This window comes from Thamnophis sirtalis, unplaced genomic scaffold (genome assembly GCF_051295495.1).
Source record: "Thamnophis sirtalis isolate CommonGarterSnake01/CBP01778 unplaced genomic scaffold, rThaSir2_p1.2 scaffold_1, whole genome shotgun sequence".
NCBI lineage: Eukaryota > Metazoa > Chordata > Lepidosauria > Squamata > Natricidae > Thamnophis > Thamnophis sirtalis.
The window spans coordinates 49,963,220-49,988,916 of NW_028261381.1; the positions used below are offsets into that span (position 1 = coordinate 49,963,220).

At 37.5% G+C, this 25,697-nt stretch overlaps 1 protein-coding gene across 6 annotated transcripts in view; it reads left to right on the top strand.

Moving 5' to 3' along the window:
• MYLK (myosin light chain kinase) overlaps positions 1-25,697 on the top strand; it is a 174,322-nt gene that overhangs the window by 120,697 nt on the left and 27,928 nt on the right. For all 6 annotated transcript variants that reach the window (XM_087711787.1, XM_087711791.1, XM_087711793.1 and 3 more), the window contains 4 exons: positions 2,278-2,349; positions 13,658-13,708; positions 15,644-15,771; positions 17,491-17,644. In XM_087711787.1, the coding sequence (XP_087567913.1) occupies positions 2,278-2,349; positions 13,658-13,708; positions 15,644-15,771; positions 17,491-17,644 (405 nt within the window). The remainder of the gene's footprint in view (positions 1-2,277; positions 2,350-13,657; positions 13,709-15,643; positions 15,772-17,490; positions 17,645-25,697) is intronic.

Sequence of the window (25,697 nt, forward strand, 5' to 3'; positions counted from 1 at the left end):
ATGTAGTTTTCCAGTTCCAGCTGAAACTCTTATAGACTTCCTAAACCTGCTCTGAAGGAATTTTTGACTCTCCTTATGGATTATAGGTTTCTGAAGTGCCTTGAGGGGAAAATGAGGGAAAATAGTTCTGTCAGCAGAGATCATTCTGTGTGTAGAACAATACCACTGTAGTCACCAAGGTCCTTTAGCTGAACATTCCTCAGAAATGCTGACTAATTTGTGACAAATTGTGTAGACGACACTCAAGGCAAATATGAATCCCTGACTTTTTAAAAATCAGTTGTTCCGTTCATCACAGTTGCTTTATTTCAGGTTCTGGCCTTCCTATCTTCCTCATTATTGGATAGTGAACAGCTATGTGCTAAATTCCAAAGACATTGACAGAATGTCAGTTCCGAGGATCCAGTTACTAGTCACAGATATATTGGTTGTCCACAATGTTCCTTCTTTAGTGTCCCCAATTCATCTTTCTGTTCACATGTAACTCTTAAGCCATTTGAGGATAATTTAAAATCTTGGCAAAGGGCATCAGATAAAAACCTGCCTTTTGCAAGATACATTGCAAGATCCTCAGTGGCTTTATAAGGTTATGTTGCATCATTAGAACAAATTAGCTCTTGCTGTTGTTTAATGCAAATTTATTTTGAATATTAGTCACCTTTACTCACAATGAAATTAGAACAGTACCATAGCACTTCACTTTTCAGTTTCCATTATTTTATTATAAGGTAATTATGCGGTCACTTACCATACAAAGAAGCAAGATACCTAGGATACAAATGCAGCCAGTATAATGATGTTCTCCTAATAATAGGAGTTTTTTGCTATCCTATTAAATTCTGCCAAATCCAATCCTTCTATAATATTTGAAATAGAAACTTGAGAGGTTAACAGTAGCTCATATCCAGAATAATTATCATTTTTGTTTTAAATTTAGACTAGAAATATCAATATTTTGTTACTAATTTTGTTTATAAAATTGTACTGGAAATAAAGGCGGCTATTGTTTTCCAAAGAGTCACCAAATTTTAAAATTACCTTATATCTTTTTTCCCCATGGAATTTCAAGTATTAGAAATAGTGTTTCCAGTCAGCACTTAGCAGACCTAGATCAGTTCATGTTCATCAAAATTATTGTAGCATGTGCCCTTATTAGTAACTTGCTTGACCAGTCCGATATATTAGATTAGTCATTTCCATCCAGTAGAATATTGTATTGTGTTCTTTGCTTCCCTTTCCTTTGTTTTGTTTTAAATGCTTGAAATTGATTTTTATTTACCACAGGCAGGCACACCAGTGTCTATTTAGAGCAATCAAAGATGCAAGATTACTTCAAAAGACAGAAGACATAGTTGATACCAAAAGAATTTTGTTTTGCTTGAATATATCTTCTAATACCATGTTTTCCCCAAAATAAGACAGGGTTTTATTTTCTTTTGACCCCCCCAAAATAAGCACTTGGCCTTATTTTGGGGGAGGTCTTATTATTTTTGAGGTGCAGGAGATGGCAAGCGTGGTCACCTCATGGCTGCTGCTGTGTTGCAATATTTTCAGGGAGGACTTATTTTAGCGCATGCGCTCAAAAGCTCAATTGGGCTTATTATCCAGGGTGGTCTTATTTTTGGGAAAACAGGGTAGTATATATACAAGCTCTGTTGGTTTCACTATTGCTTCTGGTTCAATACGTTTTTACAATAATACAGAGATACAAACATCTTTTTTTGAATAGAACATACATAATGTGAGTAATCTTCGTGCAAATAGTCTTGATTTTCCTGAAGTCTTTAGCATAAAACCCTGATATCAGCTTATGTGGCTCTACTCCAAAACTGAAACTTGATCAGTTCTTTCAGCATTAGTTCAATCGACTTTATTTTTCCTAACTCCCTTCATTTTAAGTCCTCTTCAGCAGATTCCTATGTTTTCATAGAAAATAACCTTCCACATGGGACATAACCCAAATAACCTGCATGCATGCTTTGAGTACAGTAATAAGATGGATGTTTAAAATTTAGAGATTTAAAGAGTTCTAATCGTAACATTTCCTGGGGAGCAAAGAAAACTATTTTCATTCTGTTCTTCATGTATCCTGTCCAAGTCCTCTTTGTTTAAATATCACAACAGCCAACAAGCTCCATTTGCTTTCTAGCCCAATCAGAATCAAATGAAACACAAATTAGAGTTCTTTTTTTATTTCAGTTATTGCTCTTTAACTCAAAATGGTGATTTGATTCTTAATTATTCTAACCTCCCCCTGCAACCTGTTTCCAATTTTAGAGTCTTTAAAGTCAACGGAAAAGAAGACCAAAAAGCCAAAGACTTCACTGGGTTCTGTGCATGGAACAGAAAGTATGTATCTTTGCTTTTTCTTCATTTTTTTCTGAAATTATATAGATGCTTTGAAGTTGTTTTCTGTAACTGTGGTTTAAATGGTCTCTTCCAGGTATATTTATTTAATTAGTTTGTATGCCACCCACTCTCAAGAGACTCAGGGCGGTATATTGAAACCAAATATTTTTGAAAAATCCTGGGGATTTTGAGGAGTTCCCAAACTGGTTGAGATGGTCAATCCGAAAAGTCTGATTATAGTAACACCAAAAAAAAAGTTGGCTGGCACTGCTGCATGGATCTCAAAGTCTTGTATTTCTCTGTGTGGTTGTTCCTCTATTTCCCCAACAGCTGAACAACAAATGTCAAAGTAATCATTTTCACCATGGAAATAGGTGAAAACTTTTCTGTATTGAACCTGGAAACCTGATAAAAAATACTGGAGATACTCAGATATATAGCTTAGATACTGTCATGAATGAATTCCATCCCTTTATTTTGCCAGAAAGCCTTTTCTCCCATTACCTCTTTCCATTCTGTCAAACATCCAGAGATAAGCCATAGGTGTAATCAATCCAAAAGGTCCTTTCCATTTAAAAAATGACACCTTCCAATTACACCAAGTAACTTTCACAGGTTCCCCTTGCAGCCGCATAACCTCCTCTAATCCTACCTTTAATCTTAATCTTACCTTAATCCTAATCCTGGACAACCATTTGACCATTTGAGCTTCTCTTCTTTTTTGAGGAGGAGGGTGTAAGTGATATCATGACATTGTACCAGTGTGCAAGGAGAGATTATGTGATAGATTCTTTTAGAGAGGGAGAGTGGATTACTAACGTTTATTTTGCTATTGTTGCTGCTGCTGTTGATATATAAAGCCAATCTGAAGGTCATCTGCTCAGCCTTCCATCCTTCCGAGGTGGATAAAATGAGGACCCAGATTGTTGGTTGCAATATGCTGACTCTGTGAATCGCTTAGGGTAGGCTGTAAAGCACTGTGAAGCGGTAGATAGTCTACGTGCTATTGCTATATATATTTTATTCAAAGTAACAGATTAATAGTAAATCAGGCACCTGTAATTTGGTAGTTTATGGCTGAAGTTTAGCAGTTTGAACCTCATGTACTCAGAAGCCCACAACAAGGGAATGTTGGGGCTGTATGATGAAGAAGTATGTTAAATATTATCTGATAATTGTTTTGATGATTAAGGAATTGTAAGTGCAAGGAAAACATTAATGAAAATTGCTTATCCTCTGCTGATAGAATTATTGTACATGTAGCACACAAGTTCTTGGATATCCTGCTTTTCTGAACAACTTTGGTGCCTGTCAGTTTCTTGTGACTTTCAATGAAGACATTTGACTAGCTGTGATTGTTATGATGCAAACAAGCTTTGGCAAGTTTTGGAGGACAATCCAATGTGATTATGAACCATTGCACATAAATTTTCCGCTGTAATATAACCAGGGGTATTCCAATTAACTTCTGTGATGGCTTTTTTTCTCTTTCCAATTTGCAGTTATCTCACAGGCTGGTTATTTTTCTCCATTATGAAAATGTAAATGTTTGTTTGGGGTTTGTGAGTTGGCTGAGGAAAATCAAACTTCTGATTTGCTGAATAAGTATCTCGCTTTATTCTGAAATTAATATTGACAAAAGACTGCATGGAGAGGAATTTAGTACTGACATAAAAGTGTTAATCAGGAGTTTCACGGGTATTGTGATTCCTCATAGTCCTCACACCATCTCAGACAAATGATTGTCCAATCTTTCCTTGAAAACCTCCAGCAATGGAGCATCCACAACTCCAGGAAGCAAGCTATTCTACTTAATAAACCATCCTGGACAAATGATTGTCCAATCTTTCCTTGAAACCTTCCAGCAGTGGAACACCCACAACTCTGGGAGGCAAGCTGTTTCATGGATTAATTATTTCCACGGTCAGGAAATTCCTTCTTATTTCCAGGTTAGATCTCTGTCTGCAAAGTCCAGGACAAAACCTTGATTAATCCCACTGCATACTTCTCTCCACATAAATACACCTCTATTGAGGACCACACGCTGAGTGTGGTTAAGACAGCCAACTACAAATCCATCTGGAAGTGGTACCATCTATCCAACATTATTTTATCTTACCAAGCAGGAGCTGGTCTGCTTTATTAAATGTCTTAATGAAATCTAATAAGTATATTACATCCACAGCATTTCCTTGGTCCAGTAATTTAATCACTTTATTAAAAAAAGACAATAAGAGTTGTTTGGCATGACCTGTTATTAATAAATCCACGCTGGCTTCTAGGAATAACCTTGTATTTCTAGGTGCTCATAAATCCTCTCCTTGAATATCTTTTCCAGATGCAAAAGACAGGTGCAAGAAAGGAATTAAGCAGTTCTGCCTTCTCCCTGCTGCCCATTTCCTTTTTGCCATTGTTTCTCACTAGCGGACTAACCATTTACTTGTAGTTAGTGTCCTATATTGTCCTTATAACAAGTTTTGTGTTGGAAGGAGAAAGAAAAACTTTTTTTTCATACCAGAGCAACTAAAGATGAAATCTTTCTGTAGAAGTTTAGGGAAAGACACGATTGACATAATGATGACTTGGCCTTTAAAAATGCTTATTGTCGTACCTTTGGGCCATAGTAAGCAGAATTAGCTCATGGTCATGAGTGTAATATATACAACATGCTAGTCACTGACTTTTAGGTTACTATTCCAAATAAATGCAGATATGTTATTCAGATAATATAAGATACAGCCATTAATCTAGTACTTTGATCATTCTCAGATAGTTTTGATTAAAGTTCATTTAAATTTGACTTATTTGATTAGGAAAGGTGCAATAACTACTTTTATAAAAGACTGGAAGCTCTTTGTGGATTTTTTTTCTGAAAATGAACAAAAATGAACTGGTGATCTGTGGATTTACTGATTTAAAAGGGTTCTATGCACTCACATTAAGTGTTATTAAATGTTATTCTTCAGTTTGGTATGAGTGAAGATTTTTATGCTGAAAATGATGTTTATGCTATCTTGTGAATAATATTCTTCAAGATACATTATCTGGAGTTTGTATAAACATAAAACCTCATTTTCCAGCCCACTTTCCCAATAAAATATGAAATATTCCTTTAGGCAAAAGCCTGATGAAATCATTGCAAATTCACTCACACATAATATTTACGTAGTAGTGGTGCTAAGTCAGAATTTAATTTTTTGTTCTTGCTGCTTTCAAAATAATTTTCTGAGTGTCTTCAAGTCTATCCTTGAAATTGTTATTTTCTTTATAAAATCCTGGACATTATAAGGAATTAGCAAAAATGAAAGGGCTGATTCTGTCTCCAAATACTTTAGGGAAGTTCCCCTTTCATGTTTTCTGGAAAAATCAGCATGTTTATGTTCTTTTATGTTCCCCCTTTTCCAATGTTTCTCCTGAAAAACAGCATTGCAATATGTCTATGGAGATCAACAGCAATTGGACTTTCTGGTTTTTTTTTTTTTAATGTTTCACTTCTCTTCCAAGAAGCTTCTTCAGCTCTGTCTGTATTCTTCCATTCGCCCACCATCCAGTCAGAGCTGAAGAAGCTTCTTGGATGAGAAGCAAAACGTCTTCAAAGAAAAATCAAAATGCTCAGTTGCCTCTTGAAAAAAGCATCTTTGGGAATAGTGCAAAAGCTTCAAAACAAGGATTAGAATTTAGAATGAAAATTGTTGTGGAAAGAAAATGCAACTTTTAATAGAGATACTTGAATATTTTTGACCATCTCTTTTTGAAAATCAGTTCTGTTCTATTCAAGGATTTTTCTGCTACCCTTAACTTTTGCAAATTATTTACAAAGGTCATTTTTTAAAAATATAAAACAAGTTGTTTTTTTGACATTCTTTTCAAACATGTGCCAGCCACTTGTTTAATTCTTTATTGATTGTGTGTGTGTGTGTTTCCAGAATAAATTATCTTAAATTCAGTGTTAAAATTGCTAATATAAACCTTTTTTTAACTTCTAAGGGACACTAGAGAATATTAGGGATGTTACCCAACTTGGCGATTCCAGGCAACCCACACCCCACTGTTCCTCAGAACAACTGCTGCTATGACTTTTAACTCGTGGAAAGCAGCAGGACCCCCTTTATTTCTGATGTAGCTCACAAATCCATCAAAATAGCTAAAAAAAATATTTATTTGTGGAACATAATAAGCAAAGCAGTCATTTGATACCTTTAAAAAGTGTTATCCAATAATGGAATATAGCCTGAATAATTCTCTTTTTAGCCACATTGTTAGTCAGGAGTCTTAGTTTCTGTTATCCCCTAATTCTGTTTATTAACTGCCTCATGCTCATTACTTTGTTTATTTTTTATTATACTTCCCCTCATCTTTTGCTAAAATAGCATTTCATAAATCCACAAATACTAAATTCCGGAGAAAATGTGTCCCTTCTGTGCTCAGTGAAAAATTCAGCTGCTTCAAAGTTTATGGTGTGGTTCTCTTTCTGTCTTCCAGCATCAAAAAACAAAAACAAAAAACCAATGTTTATGTGGTATCTGAATCCTTGAGGAAATATATCCTCATGCCTGCTACTACATAAAATCTGTCTTGATTTTTAAGCCAAACAAATGTCTTCCTTGATTATTCTACTTTTCCGGAGAAAGAGGTTAATAAATATCATTCCTGATACAATATGTTGACTTCACTTCTTCAGAAAAGAAGAAGGTGGAACCCTGCACACTGTTTGAATTTCCAAATTAGAGCTACCTCTAAGAAAATTATATAATGGCACAGCATTTTATTCAAAAAATCAAATAGAACAATATCAGGTTTTTCAGGACAGCCAAACTCGGCATAACACTAATTCATCTTCCGTTTGGAAATAAACTTGTCCCCATCCAAATGCTTGTGTGTTTGGGAGGTTTTGTGCCCAACTTAAATCCTAGTATTTGGCCTAGGCCAGTGATGGCAAACCTTTTTGGCTTGCGTGCCATAAGTGGGGGGAGCGCAGGGGGGTTGTGTGTGGGCGTGCTACACCTATAAAGCAATGCGTGACCCCCCCCAGTGCGCATATATGTATTACAGGCGCAACCCCCCCCCTCCATTTTTTGCCCTCCCCAGACTCCAGAGGCTTTATAGGAGCCTGGGGAAGGTGAACAAAGCCTCCCCGGAGGCCCTCTGGAGGCTACAGGGACCTTCAGGAGGCTTCCCTGAAGCCTCTGGATCACTTAAAATGACCCTCCGAGCAAACTGGAAATCCATTCCCGAAATTCTGGTTTGCCCATAGGGCTGGTTTTTTGCACTCCGGAGGTTTCAAGGAACCTCATGAAGCCTCCGGAGGGCTTCCGGGGGGCGGGGGAGGCTCTTTTCGCCCTCCCCAAGCTCCTATAAAGCCTCTGGAGCCTGGGGAGGGCGAAAAATGGCTTTAAAAAAGGGTGAACTCAGCTGGCCAGCACACGCATGCGTGCTGGCCAGCTGACAGGGCAGTGCTTCGCATGCCCTGACAAATGACTCCAAGGTGGCACGCGTGCCATAGGTTGGCCATCCTGGGCCTAGGCCCTAGAATATTACAGCAATACTTTAATAGATTGTCATCAAAATAAATATGACCAGTGTTTTGTATCTTTTTTTCCCTCTAGAGTGGAAAATATAGAGCACTTTTTAGTAGGGAAAGGGGGAAATTATTTATCTATTATGTATTATATTTTATAAGAATATTTACATCATTATCTCTGTTAGATAGTATGCAACCAAGGCATCAAGTGTTTAAATTTATTTTTCATTTCTTTTGTCTTGAGGAAAAAAGTGGCATTGGTACAATTCCAAAACTTAGAAATTGCTACTAAAATTGCTATTAAAGCCAGGCGCACAAAAACACACATTGAGGAAAAGAGCCTAGGGGTAGCTCTAAGAAGGTTTCACTTTAACACTACCCCTTGCCTGGAAAGATTAATTCCAATTATAGTATAATAATTGCATGGCATTAGAGACAAAACCTGATTTTGGCAGATAAATCACCTTTTTTTTACATTCCGGAAGTTGTATACTTATGGCTTTTCCTTATAGCTAGGCACTTTCTTCAAGCTAGTGTGAAAATCCAGTTGTTATATGTAGAGCAATGGGGAGAATGTTCTAGTTGAACAAACCATTCCTTCTTGGCACCCTGTTAAAGCTTCTGCGAGGTATGCTATTGAGATTCAGCCAGATTATTATGCTTTATAGTTTATGCCATCCGGACACAAGCTGTGATTTAGTTAATACTGGCAAAGAGCAGAATTTTCCATGAAGGATTTATTTACAGTTTATTTTCTGCATTGCTATCTGGGAGCAAGCAGAAGGAAAGTGTGATTGTTATTGATTGCCACTACAGAAGTAGTTCATGAAAGCTTATCTGTGCTGTACACAAAGCACAAAGTTGTTTTTTTGCTATTGCACTAACCAGCTTTATTCTTTTTTCATTTGCGATGCAACAGCCACTTTAAAAATTAAATTATTCATAATTATCTAAACTTCTAAAATGAACTGTGATATGTTTCTTTGGCAAATATTTCTTCAACGATATCAGCACATCTTAATCTGATTTATTTTTTTTGCTGCCCTCAGTTTCTTATATGTAGATTATGAATTGTTCTGTATCACTTTAGTTATGTCCCATTGCCTGTTGCTGCAAGCTCAGCATAGGTTATCAATGTTGCATAGGATTTTCAACATTTTTATCCATACAAATGACCTTCTTGTGGTCATCAAGCAATCTTGTATACAACCTATAGACTAACCTCAAAACCAAAACCTGAGAGCGATTGGAAAAAATGATTAGGACACTTGTATCTAAGTTTCCAAGGACATCAGCAAAATCATACATCAGTACATCTGCAGCTGTTGTTCTGAATTTAATACACTGTTCCAGAACATTTGACATGGTTGTTGCGGCAATTTTCAAATAGTTCCTGGGTTAGATTTAAGGGGACGACTCTGTAATCTGTACTGAAGTGACTTGAGTAACCGAGTTTTCTTAATTTAGTGAGGTAAATATTCCCTGTCTCCGCTATAGAGATTAGAACAGCAATAACTGAGAAATAGCTTAGGGTAGGGTTCTTATTTTTATTCTCCATCATTTTTTTTTTTTAATTGAGACCTGGTTGTCCCCGGCCTGTGCTTTAAACTTGGAATTTAGGTCTTTCATTAAGGAATGGTTGGTTTTTCATTAAGGAATTGTGCCATCACAACCATTGTTAAGTGATCTACATATGATTGACAATAGAAAAGATAAAGATGTGAGGCTTTTTATGCCATTTCCTCTTTCACTATCCTACATGCCTATTTTCAGTGGTGGAAGAAGCAGTCTGCATAAGCCAATTCCCTTTCCTTTTTAACCTTCTTCCTCTCAGCTCTCTTTCTTTTTCACATTCATCTTTCTATGCAAGTTTGGAAAGTGGAATCTGGATCTTGGCTAATGTCTGTCTATCCTTCTTTACTTGATTTCTAATTAAAGCTGGTTTTCTCTTTTATGATATTGACTTTTCTTCCTGCAACAAGATTCATAATCATTATTGAGAACTAATTCCCCATACAAAATTGAAAAGCTGCCTTTAATGCTTCCTTGCATTCTATAATGTAAGGCAAAACAAAGTTGCATTCAACTTGGAGCACTGAAATAGGAGGACTCACAGGGCAGTCCAAAATGGAAAGTTGGCAAGTTAGTTGGGGGTCAAAGGTTATCGAGTATGTTTTATGCTGTCATGTTGGGATCAAAAAGAAAGAAAATATGTCAAAGCAGGCTTCATGAAAAGTCTTTTGCTCATTTAACCAGAAGACTTTGTCCTTCCTTTACTTATTTAACACAGCAATATGTTCAGAAGTGGTATTCAGCCAGTTGTGACAGGTTCTAGAGAACCGGTAGCAGAAATTTTGAGTGGTTTGAAGAACCAGCAAATAGCCTGTCCCCACCCCCGCTGCCTCCCAGCTGATCTTCTTTTGTTGCCCTGAACAGGAGAACGGAGCTGGAAAGTAGGTTAATGGTGTGGGAGGAAATGGGATTTGTGCAGTATCCTTCCCCTGCCACACCCACAAAGCCATGTCACGCCCACAAAGCCACGCCCACAAAGCCAGTAGTAAAAAAAATTGAACCAATCTCTGAATACATTCATGTGTTCTAAGAGGTGGAAACTATAATACACTATATATTAATGTGGGGAGCAGTTCATAGGAAGAAGAGTAATGACTTAGAAAGCAACAAATCTTGCTAATCTTAGTTAAGGATATTGCAGTCAGAGTGCATTCAGAGACATAGCTTCCCCCAACACCAGTCTTTTCATCTTCAAATTGAAGGAACCCTTAAGTAAATAGTTCCTTGCATGCTTTCTAAAGTAGATATTTGATAAACATACAAAATATTTAATCAAATTCCTGAACGCATTTGTTTTTCATGCTAAAATTAGCTTTTCCCTTGTTTTTAACTCCTCCATTCCTTTCTGCTCTCAATGCTTTGGGAACTGTTTGAAAATTTTGAATCCAGTAAACATTCCATTGAGTGGGGCAGCTTGGATGTCTCCGTCGGAGGAGCAGCTCTATGCCCCACTTGATTTCACTGAAATTCTTGATAGCATGGAGGTAAATGGGGCACCTCAAAGCCGATTGGTTAAGCACGGCCTCTGCCCCACATATTCATTGTGGTATGATTTCCAGTGGCTCTTTGTGTTAAAAGAACATAAACACACATTATACCACTGTGCAGTAGTAGATATGATAGGAAGAAATCCACAGTGGACAACATAATTCCCTTGGCTCCATCAGGTTCCTTGAATTGCATTTAATTTTTTACAAACAATGTTTTAAACTAATTATTTTAAAAATGAAGTTGACATGCTGCAGAACAATTAATGATCTGCATACCTAATATCTTTAGTGCATAAGGAAGCTTCTACAGCTCTATGAGCTTTTTTAAGAAATAAAAATAGTAGGCATTTCTATCTCAGGGTTTTGTTTGAAAAAGTGCCCAAATAAAAAAAGAAACACAAAGGAAAATAAGAAGTCCGGAAGGCAGATTGCAGATATATTTTGGATTTTGATCATTTATTTCTGTGGCAGAGGTAGATTTATACTGGCCAGGTTTGCTTGGCATTAAGTCTTATTGAACATCATAGGACTTAGACCAACTTTTTCAAGGAAAAAAACCTTGCAGGAGTCTGTTAATAGCTATAATTAGTGGCTAGATGAGAAAATAAGGAAAATATCATTTGCACCTCCAGGATTTTGGCCTTTTCTTTGTCAGCAGCTTTTCTCACACGATAGCAATAGCACTTAGACTTATATACTGCTTTACTGCGGTTTACAAAGTCAGTATATTTCCTTCAACAATCTGGGTCCACTTTTTACCCACCTGGAAGGATGGAAGGCTGAGTCAACCTTGAACCTGTTAGGGTCAAACTGCTGGCAGTCAGCAGAATTAGCCTGCAATACTGCATTATAGCCACTGCTCCAGCAGGGCTCTATCAGTGTTCAAGAACCCTCTTATTTTTATTGCTAAGCTACTTATTTCTCATATTACTAGCCAAAGGCTGCCTTCATCTATCCCAATTTTCACTTCTGTCTTCTTTTGTTTTGGATGGTAAATCATTTCAGAAATTTACTCTGGCACTCTGTGAACAAACAACTTGAACTGCCTTTGAATTATCTGTTTGCCTTTTTTCTGCATGAAAAAAGAAATGGTTAGTGAAAGAGTACATTTGCAACACAGGGCGGAGTTCATTCGTGTTCATTGGGGAATTTGTATCTGGGTGAAGCAATCTTGGTGGAACTCTTTTTAAGGATATGTGGATGGAGGTAGTCTCTGTGCAGTTGCATGCATTTTTCCCCATTTTTGAGAATTTGCTCTTACTGGAACTGCACAGAGAGCTATTTATTGAGAGGTTAGAGGAGTTGGGAGTTCTGCATTTCTATTTTTAGTAAAATGCCTGAAAAGGGAAACAGGAGAAGGAGACTGGGACAGGAACAAACACAGCCTTTCTGAACATCTCTTCTTATGGGGCTGTAGTTAAATGGCATGACAAAAGTTTCATAACAGGCCCAGGAAGTAGATTTTTCTCCCACATAGTATGTACTTTTCTTCAGGTTAAAGCTACAGTGTATTAATGATATTTAATGACATTCTTCCCCCTCCCATACCTAAAGTCAGGTTACTCCATACCATATATAATTTAAATGGGGTTTTTTCATTTTTAATAATGACTTCTTGTATGTTTGTATGATATTTTTGATATATTTACTGCTGAATTGATTGAATGGGAGGCTATATAACAACATGCTAAATTAAATAAAAAAGCTTTTCTTCAGCCTTGTTCTGATGTCCCATGAGTATTTGATCACCGAAGACCAACATCATTGGAGATGTATAGACACACCCATCTCCTTTAAGAGAGGGACGGATTGTGTGCATATGTGAGACGGAAAGAAAAATACGTTTACCAAATTAATGATTACCCCGCATAAGCCTAAGATGCATTCAATCTGTTCCTTGGACTGTGGTCCATCCTTCCTGTGCTTTCACAAACTTCCAGGTACACTGAACATTAGCACAAAATATAGAAGAGTAAATGCATTTCAATAATTCTAGTTTTTAATTATGGTATTTTGGTCAGCCTGTTGATTGCAGAAATGTGTTTAAGAGCAAGATTTATGTGGGGCATTATCTCTTTTCTATTTCATTATTACTCTATGTACAGAAAATATTTACTGTCATGGCTCCAGGTTCTATGAATTCATACTATCTTTCCCAGTGATTATAAGTTGAAAACTTCCACATCTGAAATTCCTATTTTGTTTTTCGTTTGTTTTTGTAAAAAGTAAACATATCTCCTTCCCTTAGATTAAACAAGAGACATGGCACAGGGGAAAGGGTAGAAATAGTTCTATTAATGCCCCACTAATAGATCTTTGTAGATGTGGTGAGGAAAGTGTTGCAGCTTAATGTTTTGTGTGCATAAGCTTCACCTTTTGGTTAAAAAGTGTAGATTTAAAGGTCCTCACTAAGAAAAGATATGTTACTTTTCCCTTGAACCCTACTCAAACAAAGAACAGTGAGAGCTGTGAGAGCTTTTGGGAGCTTCGTCATAAGTTTCGTTATGTAGTTTGCCTTTGTTATCACATACAGTGACCTGTGTACACATTTATTTCCCACTAGGAATCCTTTCTAGATTAGAGATTACCAGTCTCCTCGTCCCTAAAGCATATTTTGTAAGCAGATGTTGCTTAAGATAAGATATGATGAGATTTGTTGGATAAGTAAGAGTTTCAACATTCAACATTCCTACCTGAACTAGCTGAACTTTTTTTTCCTTACTAGGTGAAGCAACTGTAAAGAAGAAACCAGCTCCAAAGACTCCACCCAAAGCAGGTATTGCTCAGTATTAGTATGGAGAAGACTGTGAGGCATGAGTAGGTAGTTCAGGACAATATGTGTTTATTGAAAATGTTTACACCCTGTATTCTGCTGAAAGGTTTGCATGTGATCCTAGAGGCTTACAGTCTGGATTTTAAAAAAAGACAATGGAATCTGAAAGAAAAGGTTAAAAAGCAAAGTCAAGGATCATTTCTTAAGTTTAATCATAATTCTTTTTTATATAAGTATTAATTCTAATTAAGAATTTCTTGTATTTAGAATATTGCAATTTAGAATATTTAGCATAAAATTATTTGAGTTTTCCATACCAGATTGATTACAACATTAGAACAAGATATTGCCACATATTACATCAAAGTATTTGTTGCACAATAAAGGTTTTGATTTTGAACTAGTTACATAGTATTGAAGTTTCCATTGTATAATACCAAGAGCGGGGGAGGGTGGGAGAGGAAGAGAGAGGTCAATAAAAGGAAAAAGGTATCAGCAAAACAATTTAACTAGAATTTAAATAGCAAAGTTCTTAAGTTTAATCATAATTCTTGCAATGACTAGATCTTCCAGTAACAGAAGCTAATCACTTGGCATAACATGTGCAGTGATTGCCCTTTTCTCCAACCTTCGCATGTCCACATTCTGTTGTAATGCCTTAATTAATTTATCTGTGAAAGAATAAAAATGTCTGAGGATTATTAATCCTCAGGTGGGTTGCTAATTTTTTTTATTACCGGTTCGGGCACGTGCATGACGCTTCTGCACATGTCCAGAAGCAGTTGGGCAGAGCCTCCCGCCACTACTACTACTGCTGCTTCACCTAATCCGGGCCGAACCAGCAGCAACCCACCTCTGGTATCAGGTTAATATATTGTATACTTTGACATACTATTTTAAAGAAACCCTGTCTCTACAAAAGAAATGCTGAAGCATCTTCTTACTAGAATTTTTTAGATTAATCAAATAAGGAGAATGAATGATAACAAATTGAAACTTTATTCAAATTCTGCTTAAAATTTCATTTAAAAAATGCAGTGAATTTTCTATTTTAGTTATTGCTTATATGCCCTTAAGCTAAACACCTGAATAATCCATGACTTTCCAAATCAAATCAGTTACTCATCTAGTCCAGTATGACCAGCTATTTTGTAAGAAACACACATAAAGGGGCTGGAGTGTCCTATTACTCTACCAAAACAATTGGAAAGGGAATTAATGAACTCCTACAAGTCCTGGGTAAATGTAAAGCAGGTTTGTTCCCATAAAATCTGAAGCAGGGAATATAAGAGGGTCTCTAGGTCTAAACCAGGAAGATCCCAAAATCAAGAGGACTTTCCATGGAAGTGGGAATCCTCGTGATCTTTACTGTTTATACATAGGATGATTGCTTGAATAGCCAGTATAATTTTGGAACTCTTTTTCCCCTGTAAAGAATCTTTGAAGTTGGACTGGACTTACAGCTTTAGCAGGAAAAGGCTTGTACAGTCTGGCAAAGTTCTTAGTGCTTTTCATAGTGGACTATCATTCTTACCATGCCTGTCAAAAGTGAACTTTGGGTAGGTGAGAAGGATCTGGATGGTCAATTGTATTCCAAGGAAACTGGCAGGTTTCTTTTCCAGGACTCATTGATCAGCACAGATTTATAAAGCTTCCTCTGTCCTTTGAGTTTTGACTAATGGTCATTCATGAATTTGATTCAAAAGAGGTCTAAGGACTCCTTAGTTTGGATACATATTTTGCTAGCAGGCCTTGAACCATTAAGTAGAGGTTGAAGGATTCTGTTATCTTAACCATAAACCAGATCCTCTTTTTTTGTTAGATATAGTTTTGAGGCTGGATAAACAATTGGTTTCTATTTTATATATCTGCTTCAATATATTCGTAATTTTTACCTCTGGAAAAAAAATCCTCAAAAGTGTTTCCTCTTTTTATCAGCTCTTCCTCCTCAGATTGTTCAGTTCCCAGAAGACCAGAAAGTAAGATCTGGTGAATCAGTAGAGCTATTGTGCAAAGTATCAGGAACCCTGCCTTTAACATGTACTTGGATGAAATTTCGGAAGCAGGTAATAGAATTTTTGTGGCTATTCTTTTAATCATAAAATGCATGAAAAAAAGATGTTTACATGTATGGAATTTTGATCAAGATTGAAAATAATTTCTTGCTTGTGACATGTAAATAACCAAAAGCTGATATGTAAACAAATATGCATTGGGAAGGGCAAAATGTTTTAAAGCTATGAAATTCTGGTAATGATAACTCTGAAGCCCAGTGTTTGTTAACCTTGACAACTTGAAGATATGTAGACCGCAACTCCCAGATTTTCTCAGCTAGCTGAATGCATTTGTGGTAAAGTCCTTGTGATATATGTTTGTTTGTTTAATTAATTAATTAATTAATTAATTAATATCTCTGGTTTTGGGGGACAGAAATGGACAAATTAACTTGGCGCTAAATAGGTTGCTGGCCTTATATGAACACTTTCTACTTTTAAAAAATGAGATTTTTTAAAAAGAAAGTAGGTACAACAATCCCATTCTTAAGGATTGAAAATTGAATATGTTAGTAGAAAGATTCAATTTTTTTACACTGCTCCAAGATGTAGGTTGAATTAAAAAATGCTACAACTGTAGAGAAAAAGGTTAAATTTCTTGACCTAGAACTGTGATGGTGAACCTATGGCATTCGTGCCACAGGTGGCATGTGTCAGGGCAGGCAAGGCGTTGTCCTGTCAGCTGGCCAGTGCCCATGCACGTGCTGGCCAGCTCACTTTGGCTTTATTTTGAGGCCATTTTTCGCCCTCTGGAGGCTTCAGGAAGCCTCCGGAGCGCAAAAATCCGGCCCTATGGGCAAACTGGAACTTCAGGAACAGACTTCCAGTTTGCTCGTAGGACTGGATTTAGCCCCCCGGAGCCTTCAGGGGCTCCGGAGGGCAGAAAACGACCCTACAAGCAAACCGTAAGTCACTTTTTGCCCTCCGGAGCCATCAGGCAAGGCTCCTGAAGGCCCCGGAGGACAAAAAAACAGCCCTATGGACAAACCAGAAGTGATGCTGGGCTAAAACCAGCCCTATGAGCAAACCAGAAGTTCGTTTCTGAACTTTCAGTTTGCCCATAGGGCTGGTTTTTCGCACTCCAGAGGCTTCAGGGAACTCCTGAAGCCTCCGGAAGGCCTCGGGGGGGAGGCTGTTTTCGCCCTCCCCAGGCTCCTATAAAGCCTCTGGAGCCTAGGGAGGGTGAAAAAAGCACACCAAAAATGGGGGGGAGTTGCTGGTCTTGTGTGCATGCACGCTGGGTTCATGCGCATAGCACTATGGGTGTGGCATGCACACGCACGACCCCCCTGCCTTCCCCCCGCTTTTGGCACATGAGCCAAAAAAGGTTCGCCATCGCTGTACTAGTCATTTCTATATTAGTAATTCACTATAATTGTTAAAACCCCAAATCAAAGTTTCATTTTCTCTTTCCCGCCGAAAGTGCAATTTTAAATTTTGACTGTATTGGGTGAGATTGTTCATAATTTCCTCATTCTAAGCATCCTTAGATGAGATTGAGTTGAAAGTCCACCACTGGGATAGGAATGTCTTCTCTAAGGTTTTTCTTGACTACAAATGAGATTAATATCGCATGAGAGTATATAAAGAGTTGATCTCAAGAAAAGACAGAATGTTATAATCAGCCAAACACACTTCCCTATCATTTCCTATTAGTATATGTAGCATATGAAATCCTAGTTTAGTATATTTTTAGAATACCTATATTAATCTACCTGTTTAATTTGGCAGCTCCAAGAAAATGAACACATCAAAATTGAGAATGCTGAGAATAGCAGTAAGCTAACCATCCTCTCCACAAAGCAGGAACATTGTGGATGTTATACTTTAGTAGTGGAAAACAAGCTGGGAAGCAAGCAAGCACAACTTAACCTTACAGTTGTAGGTAAGTACAAAAAATGATGGTTTTATTTTTGTTTTTCATGTTTCTGGAATCAGGCTGTATTTTCATTTGTAATACTTGAGTTAATTATCTAATTAAGAATGATTAGATATATAATTTGATGTTATAAAATAAATTAACTTTAAAAAGCAATGCTAATTCAAAAGAAAATTATTAATATATAACAAACAAGAAGAATGGTTTCAATAAAAAGTTGGAGTACTGTCTTCTACTGACTATATATAGATTTGAGAATGTAGAATGAAATTGTCCTGGTATTAACTGAGTTTAACTTCTGTAAGATTATTAAACAGTTTGGTTCCAACATGTTTTTAGTGTAAATGGTGAACCTAGGCTGATATTATAACAATTATAATTTTTTAGTACTGATCCAATCCTCAGAAACACCCATGCTTTTCAGCAACAGTAGGTTTGCACTTTCATTTTCATCTTTCTTCTGTCTTTAACAGTAGCTTCTGTTCTGGGCAGTCTTCCCTCAATTCACTTTGAATAGCTTCCTCCTGTACTGAGTAAACATGAATGAGATCACCTTCAGCAAAGTATTCCTGGTTGAAGGAGGTGTCTCAAGAACAAAAATGAACAACTTGTAGATTCAGGAGCACCATGACCTCAGAGTCCCTTTTGCTTCTTGGGGTTCTTTCTGATCAAGACTTCTATGATCAAAACTTTGCACTATTTCATTATGAAAAACAAATTAAAGTGCAAGTGCTATAACTGGCATATCAGAATGGAAACCCCCAAACCTAAAGCTTGATCTCTCACAGTGCAAAGTCGCCCCCCCCCCTATTTTGTGTCCCTCACTCCACTCCAAAAATGTCATGTCTTGTCCTACCCCACCTATATGTTATTCAACGTCCCTTAATATTTTCACCATAGAAGCCCACCGTAGCAATATTTAACTTAGTATATAGCAATCTCCTGTATTTGGCTCTCCCACAATGATAAATATAATGTGAGCAAGTAATGCCACAGCACACAACAGGATTAATGGAAGCCCAACTTTTTCACTGTTTATTTCTGCACTTCTTTGTCTTGATTGACAGGACTATCCCTAAATCAGGATCTTGTTCATAGTTAGAATGATGTGCAAAGCTGTTGGCTGAGAATGCTTAGATAAGAAAGGGGAATTACCATTCTCATTTTGTACAGGGTACCCAAGAAGGTATAAGATGTTGAGGAATCCCTTTGGTGAGGATGCCAAGATATTTAAGTCATTGAGAGTAGAAGGTTAGGAAGAAGCACAGCAACAGATAGCATTACTTCCCTTAGCAACTGTTCTATCTGTATCTCTTTAATAAGAATGTGTAAATTTGTATCTATTATTTCCAATAACCATCTACTATCATTTTAAACATCGCTATAATTTATGCAAGAATATCTTTTCTTAGTTAGGTCAAGTTGTTGCAGGAGTTTTTTATTATTATTATACAATTGTATCACAGCGGCCAGTTGTTTCGCCGGATTTGGCATTGGTTACTAGTCGGGCCCCACCCAGGGGCCTAGGACGTCGTAACGTATTTTCGTAATATGCGTGCAGATCCAAGCAGTGCGGCTTTTTGCATTTGACTGATGGTGATTTTGTCAATTTTTAACTGTTTTAAATGTAATTCCAGTTCTTTTGGAATAGCACCCAGTGTGCCAATTACCACTGGAATTACCACTGCTGGTTTGTGCCATAGTAGTTGAATTTCGATTTTTAAGTCCTGGTATTTTGCGATTTTTTCATGTTCCTTCTCGGCGACCCTGCTATCACCTGATATTGCGATGTCTATGATTGTGACTTTCTTTTTCTCAACCAGTGTGATGTCTGGTATATTATGCGCCAGTATTTTGTCCGTTTGTATACGGAAATCCCACAAGATCTTGACCATCTGATGATGATGATGATGATGATGATGATGATGATGATGATGATGATTATTATTATTATTATTATTATTATTATTATTATTATTATTATTATTATTATTATTATTACACAATTGTATCACAGCGGCCAGTTGTTTTGCCGGATTTGGCATTGGTTACTAGTCGGGTCCCACCCAGGGGCCTAGGACGTCGTAACGTATTTTCATAATATGCGTGCAGATCCAAGAAGTGCAGCTTTTTGCATTTGACTGATGGTGATTTTGTCAATTTTAACTGTTTTAAATGTAATTAAATGTTGTTGTTGTTGTTGTTGTTGTTATTATTATTATTATTATTATTATTATTATTATTATTATTATTATTATTATTATTATTATTATACAGGGAAAATTAGTGTGAGCTGTCAAAATAGTTAAATTTCATGAACCAGTACAAGCTATAAAATGCCTGTTTATAATAACTATTGATGTGAGTTATGATCATCTTTTTTTCCCAAATGTGAAATTGAAAGCAGTGTGTGCTAATGGCAGCTATACTAGGCTAGATGATTTGATTGATTGACTAAAGGTATTGGATAGCTTCCTCTTTTTATTTCCCTACAGTTGAGCATGTTTCAGGCTATTCCAGATCCAAAAAACCCTGTATAAATGGAAAAATCAGCAAGTAGAATAGTAGGGTTGGGATATTTCAGGTAACACATGAAGGAACTACAAGGGCAGAGAAACAAAACATAAAATATTGAGTGATTTAGAGTGTTTAAGAGAAAAGCAAAATGTTTGTCCAATAGATTTGGAAATTGACACCCTTTATTCAAGTTGAAACATTGTTTCCCTGGAAAAATATTAATCTTAAATTCATAAAGTTTGGTCCCTGTTATCTGATAGCATAAAGACATGAGTAGATTTACAAAATATTGAAAGTTCGTCCAATTTTCAGGAATTTTTGGCTTGGAGATGGTAACTTCAAAAGAGTTAATAAAAGATTTTAGAAACCTTCCTTTCCAAAATTTGTTAATATAGTTGCCACTGTCTATTTCATGATTCTGATGCTAACAATATTTGCAAACACAGTGTATTTTCCTTTTACATTCATGTTTTGTGTTTTTTTTTAAGTTACCCAGTATGTAACTCCTCTTCCTTATCCCTTGTTACCCTTATGAGCCTTAATGAAAGTCTCTCAACTTTACAAATGAAATTGGAAACATTTTATAATTCAGTGTTTAAAATTTTCTAAATATTATCAAAGCAAGATACCTGTATTTTTTGGAGTATAAGATGCACCGGAGTATAAGACACACCAAGGTTTTGAAGAGGCAATTTTTTTTAAAAAGGTAGGTAGATAGAGGGATAGAAAGGGAATGAAAGAGAGAGAAATACAGTAGGTAGATAGGGAGAGAGAGAGAGTAGGTAGGTAGATAGAGGGAGAGAGAGAGAGAGAGAAAGAGAGATACAGTAGGTAGGGAGAGAGTAGGTAGGTAGGTAGGTAGGTAGGTAGGTAGGTAGAGGGATAGAGAGAGAGAAATACAGTAGGTAGGTAGGTAGATGTTTCCATGTGTATTTATCCATGTGCTGGAGAAGGAAATCACTGACAACCTGCAGCACCTAAGACTTGTTTCTGCTGGCACAGCACTTGATCAATATAATTTTTATCAATCACTCTAACTAAAAAGCTTTCCGAAAGGAAAAAAAAAAGTTTTTGCACTCTGCAAACCTCCCCAAAATGGCCCTTTTTTGTGAAAACGGGCCCGTTTTTTTTTTTCAAATAAAAGGCATGAATAGCCTTTTATTTGAAAGGGGAGCCTGCAAAGTGCTCCTGGGGAGGTTGGGGGAGCAAAAAAATAGCCCGTTTTTCACAAAAACGGACCCATTTTTTGTCAAATTTTTTTTTGCATGCATAGCCTTATGGAAGCTTATAGAGTGCTGCTGGGGCTGGGAGGGGAAACGGCCCATTTTTTGCTCATTTCTGCCCTCCCCAGCCCCTAGGAGCTGTCTGAAAGCCTCCATAAGGGTACGCACGCCCATTTTTGTGAAGGGGCAGGGCTTCGCAAGGGGAAAAAATGCTGTATTCGATGTATAAGACACACCCATATTTTCAGCCTCTTTTTTGAGGAAAAAAGGTGTGTCTTATACTCTGAAAAATACAGTATATAGCAATGTATGAAGATGAAAAGACACTTTCTAAGATTTTCACAAATGCATAAGGAATATTGGGATTCAGTATTGTCATTCAGTAATTCTTCATTTTAGCCATAAGATTTAATTAGAGAAAGTGTTGTAAAATAACATAATCAAAGATACCACATTAGATAATTTGTCTATTCAACTGACACCTTTTAGGAAGCTAGGAAGCTTTCAAAGAGAAATAATGTTCACTGTAGCTTCAGTGTTGAAAAAGATGCAGTTTTATGAGAAGAAAGTTTATTATGGAACTTGCTCACTACATGATTTTATTTTTAGAAAACTTATCCATTTCTTGACTAAATCTAATTTTTTGCTAAAAATAGAGTTCATTAACATCTATATAGAATAATGCCTTTAAATTACAGTTCTTTCCTCCCTTGGAAATATAAGCTACACAATGTTTTTTTTCCAATGAAAGCAGAGAAGTTTACAGTGACCCCAAGTCCTGAGAGCAGTAACTTAAGAGTTTAGTTATGGCCTTTTATGGTTTCATTTTTCTTCCACAAATGAATCTCAAGTGCAGCCTTTGCCAGCAATGTCGGCATGGACATCATCCAGCCAGCTTTAGCAGTATATTAAATACCTTCCCTGGCTAAACAGACGAGCCCATGGAAAAGAATTAATTGTTGCTTTATGCCTGCTCTCTATCTGGCTGGCAACTTTCTCAATAGCTAATAATAGTGTGGAATGATAATATGATCACTCAAATTAAAAAGGAGCCAAGGTATCTAAAGAGAAATTTCTTGAGAAGATGCTGCTTCCATCCTGAATGGAGAGCAGTCTATGAGTAACTGTTGGAACTTTGAACCTAGAATTTTGCAATGAATGCTAATGCCTCTGGATAACTGGTTTTGAGAAAGGGCTTAAGGAAGAACCCACATCCCACATTATTACTATTGGCTGCCCAGAGTTATTTAATTTTTATTTTATTTATATCTGCCTTTTCACCAGCAATTGGTGTTCAAGATTTTGACAGAAAGTAAGATCATTTTTTTAAAAAGTCCTTACTACAATACAATACAATAGCAGAGTTGGAAAGAACCTTGGAGGTCTTCTAGTCCAACCCCCTGCCTAGGCAGGAAACCCTATATATTTCAGACAGATGGCTATCCAACATCTTCTTAAAGACTTCCAGTATTGGGGCATTCACAACTTCTGGAGTTGTTTCTCTCCTTGATTAGTTTCCACCCATTGCTACTTGTTCTACCGACAGGTGCCTTGGAGAATAGTTTGACTACCTCTTCTTTGTGGCAGCCCCTGAGATATTGGAATACTGCTATCATGTCTCCCCTAGTCATTCTTTTCATTAAACTAGACATACCCAGTTCCTGCAACCGTTCTTCATATGTTTTAGCCTCCAGTCCCCTAATCATCTTTGTTGCTGTTCTCTGCACTCTTTTTAGAGTCTCAACATCTTTTTTACATCATGGCGACCAAAACTGAATGCAATATTCCACGTGTGGCCTTACCAAGCATTATAAAGTGGTATTAACACTTCACGTGATTTTGATTCTATCCCTCTGCTTATGCAGCCTAAAACTGTGTTGGTTTTTTGGCAGCTGCTGCACACTGCTGGGTCATATTTAAATGGTTGTCCATTAGGACTCCAAGATCCCTCTCACAGTTACTACTAGTGAGCAAGGTACCACCTATGCCAGCAATGGCGAACCTTTTTTGGCTCATGTGCCAAAAGCGGGGGGAGTGTAGGGGGGGTTGTGCACGTGCATGCCACACTCATAATGCTATGCGCGCAACCCCAGCATGCATGCGTGAACAACTAGTGCTCCCCCCCCCCATTTTTGGTGTGCTTTTTTTACCCTCCCTAGGCTCCAGAGGCTTTATAGGAGCCTGGGGAAGACGAAAACAGCCTCCTCCCCCCGCGGCCCTCCAGAGGCTTCAGGAGTTCCCTAAAGCCTTTGGAGTGCGAAAAACCGGCCCTATGAGCAAACTGGAAGTTCAGAAACTGACTTCTGGTTTGCTCGTAGGGCTGGTTTTAGCCCAGCATCACTTCCAGTTTGTCTGTAGGGCTGTTTTTTGTCCTCTGGAGCCTTCAGGGGGCTTCAGTAGGCTTTCCTGACAGCTCCGGAGGACGAAAAGTGACTTCCGGTTTGCTCGTAGGGTCATTTTCTGCCCTCTAGAGCCTTCAGGGAAGCCTCCTAAAGGCTTTGAAGGGCTAAAACCAGTCCTACGAGCAAATTGGAAGTCCGTTCCTGAAGTTCCAGTTTGCCAGTAGGGCCGGGTTTTTGCATTCCGGAGGCTTCCTGAAGCCTCCAGAGGACGAAAAATGGCCTCAAAATAAGGCCGAAGTGAGCTGGCCAGCATGCGCATGCGTGCTGGCCAGCTGACAGGACAATGCCTTGCGTGCCCTTACAAATGGCTCCACGTGCCACCTGTGGTACGCGTGCCATAGGTTCGCCATCACGGACCTATACTGTACCTGTGCATTTCATTTTTCTTGCCTAAATGTAGAACCTTACACTTTTCACCATTGAATTTCATTTTATTACATAGTGCCCAATCTACAAGTTTGTCAAGATCCTTCTGTATCTTAAGCCTATCTACTGTTTCAAGGATAATGAAAACATTACTGAAAGCACAATTGCAACACAAACAGCACCACCCAGAAAATTATCTTAGATAACAGAAACTTGCCTTAATAACAATGTTTTTCAAACTGATTAAAAAGTAAAAGAAAGGAGACTTGTGTGAGCATCCTTGGCAAAGTATTTCAAAATCTGAAAGGAGTCACCCTCACACATTTTAATTATAACAAAAGGAACTCTCTCAAAGATCTGACTCCCCTCTAAAAGCCAGATGAGCAGCATTTCCATTTATTTGAACCAGTTTTAATAAAGTTAAATACACCAGTTTTGCAATAACAGTCATGTGCCACAGCATGTTGTAATATCAACACCTTGAAAGCCAGCTTATTGAAGAGTAAGCTTTGAAGCCTATTCTTCTTCCTGATGTGATTCAAGGTTTCAGTGACAAGATACAGTCATAATTGTCCTCCTGCATGTTTGTTAGGCCATAATGCATCCTTTATGAATATAGGAATGAAACAAATAAACACATCTAGCTTTAAAACTGCTGGATAAGCTTAATTGTTGGTGCCTTCTGTTTCATACTCTGGCTGAATCTCAGAGACCACCACAGGAAATTACCTATAGCAGATTGTGAAAGCATGGGAATTCTTATTTAGAAAAATGAAATGCAAGAAACATAGGATTGGCATGATGTGAGCACCTAAGTGTGAAGTTCACTGTGAATGTTTGCTTAACCTTTCCAGACCGTGCTGTCTGTTTTAAATTGTTGAAATTACTGACAATCATTAAAATATTTCCAATGCTTAGTAGACTAGAATTAATATGGCATCTTTGTCTGGGTCCAGGCTTTATTTGTATACTCTGGGTGCACCCTGCTTTTATAATGGGACATTGTGTTCCTATGGGCAAAAATGTGGGATATAAATAGAAATAACTTCATAAGTGGTAATAAAAATACACCAACTGTAATGACATAGAATGAGGGATGGCATAGCAAAGCTAGCTGTTGTACTTAGAGCCGAGGTGGCGCAGTGGTATAGAGCCGAGGTGGCGCAGTGGTTAGGGTGCAGTACTGCAGGCCACTTCAGCTGACTGTTATCTGTAGTTCAGCGGTTCTAATCTCACCGGCTCAAGGTTGACTCAGCCTTCCATCCTTCCGAGGTGGGTGAAATGAGGACCCAGACTGTGGGGGCGATATGCTGACTCTGTAAACGCTTAGAGAGGGCTGAAAGCCCTATGAAGCTGTATATAAGTCTAACTGCTATTGCTATTACTTCCAAGGAGATGAACCAGTTAAGAGTGTGGAAGGCTGTAGAATTCTTGTAGACATAATTCTACATTCTCCTGGAAGCAACGGAGTCTAGTAAATACTGACCATTCATAGGATAGACAGAATAAGTCTATTAGGATCCTTAGAAGGAAGGGCTTAGATGTTCCTAT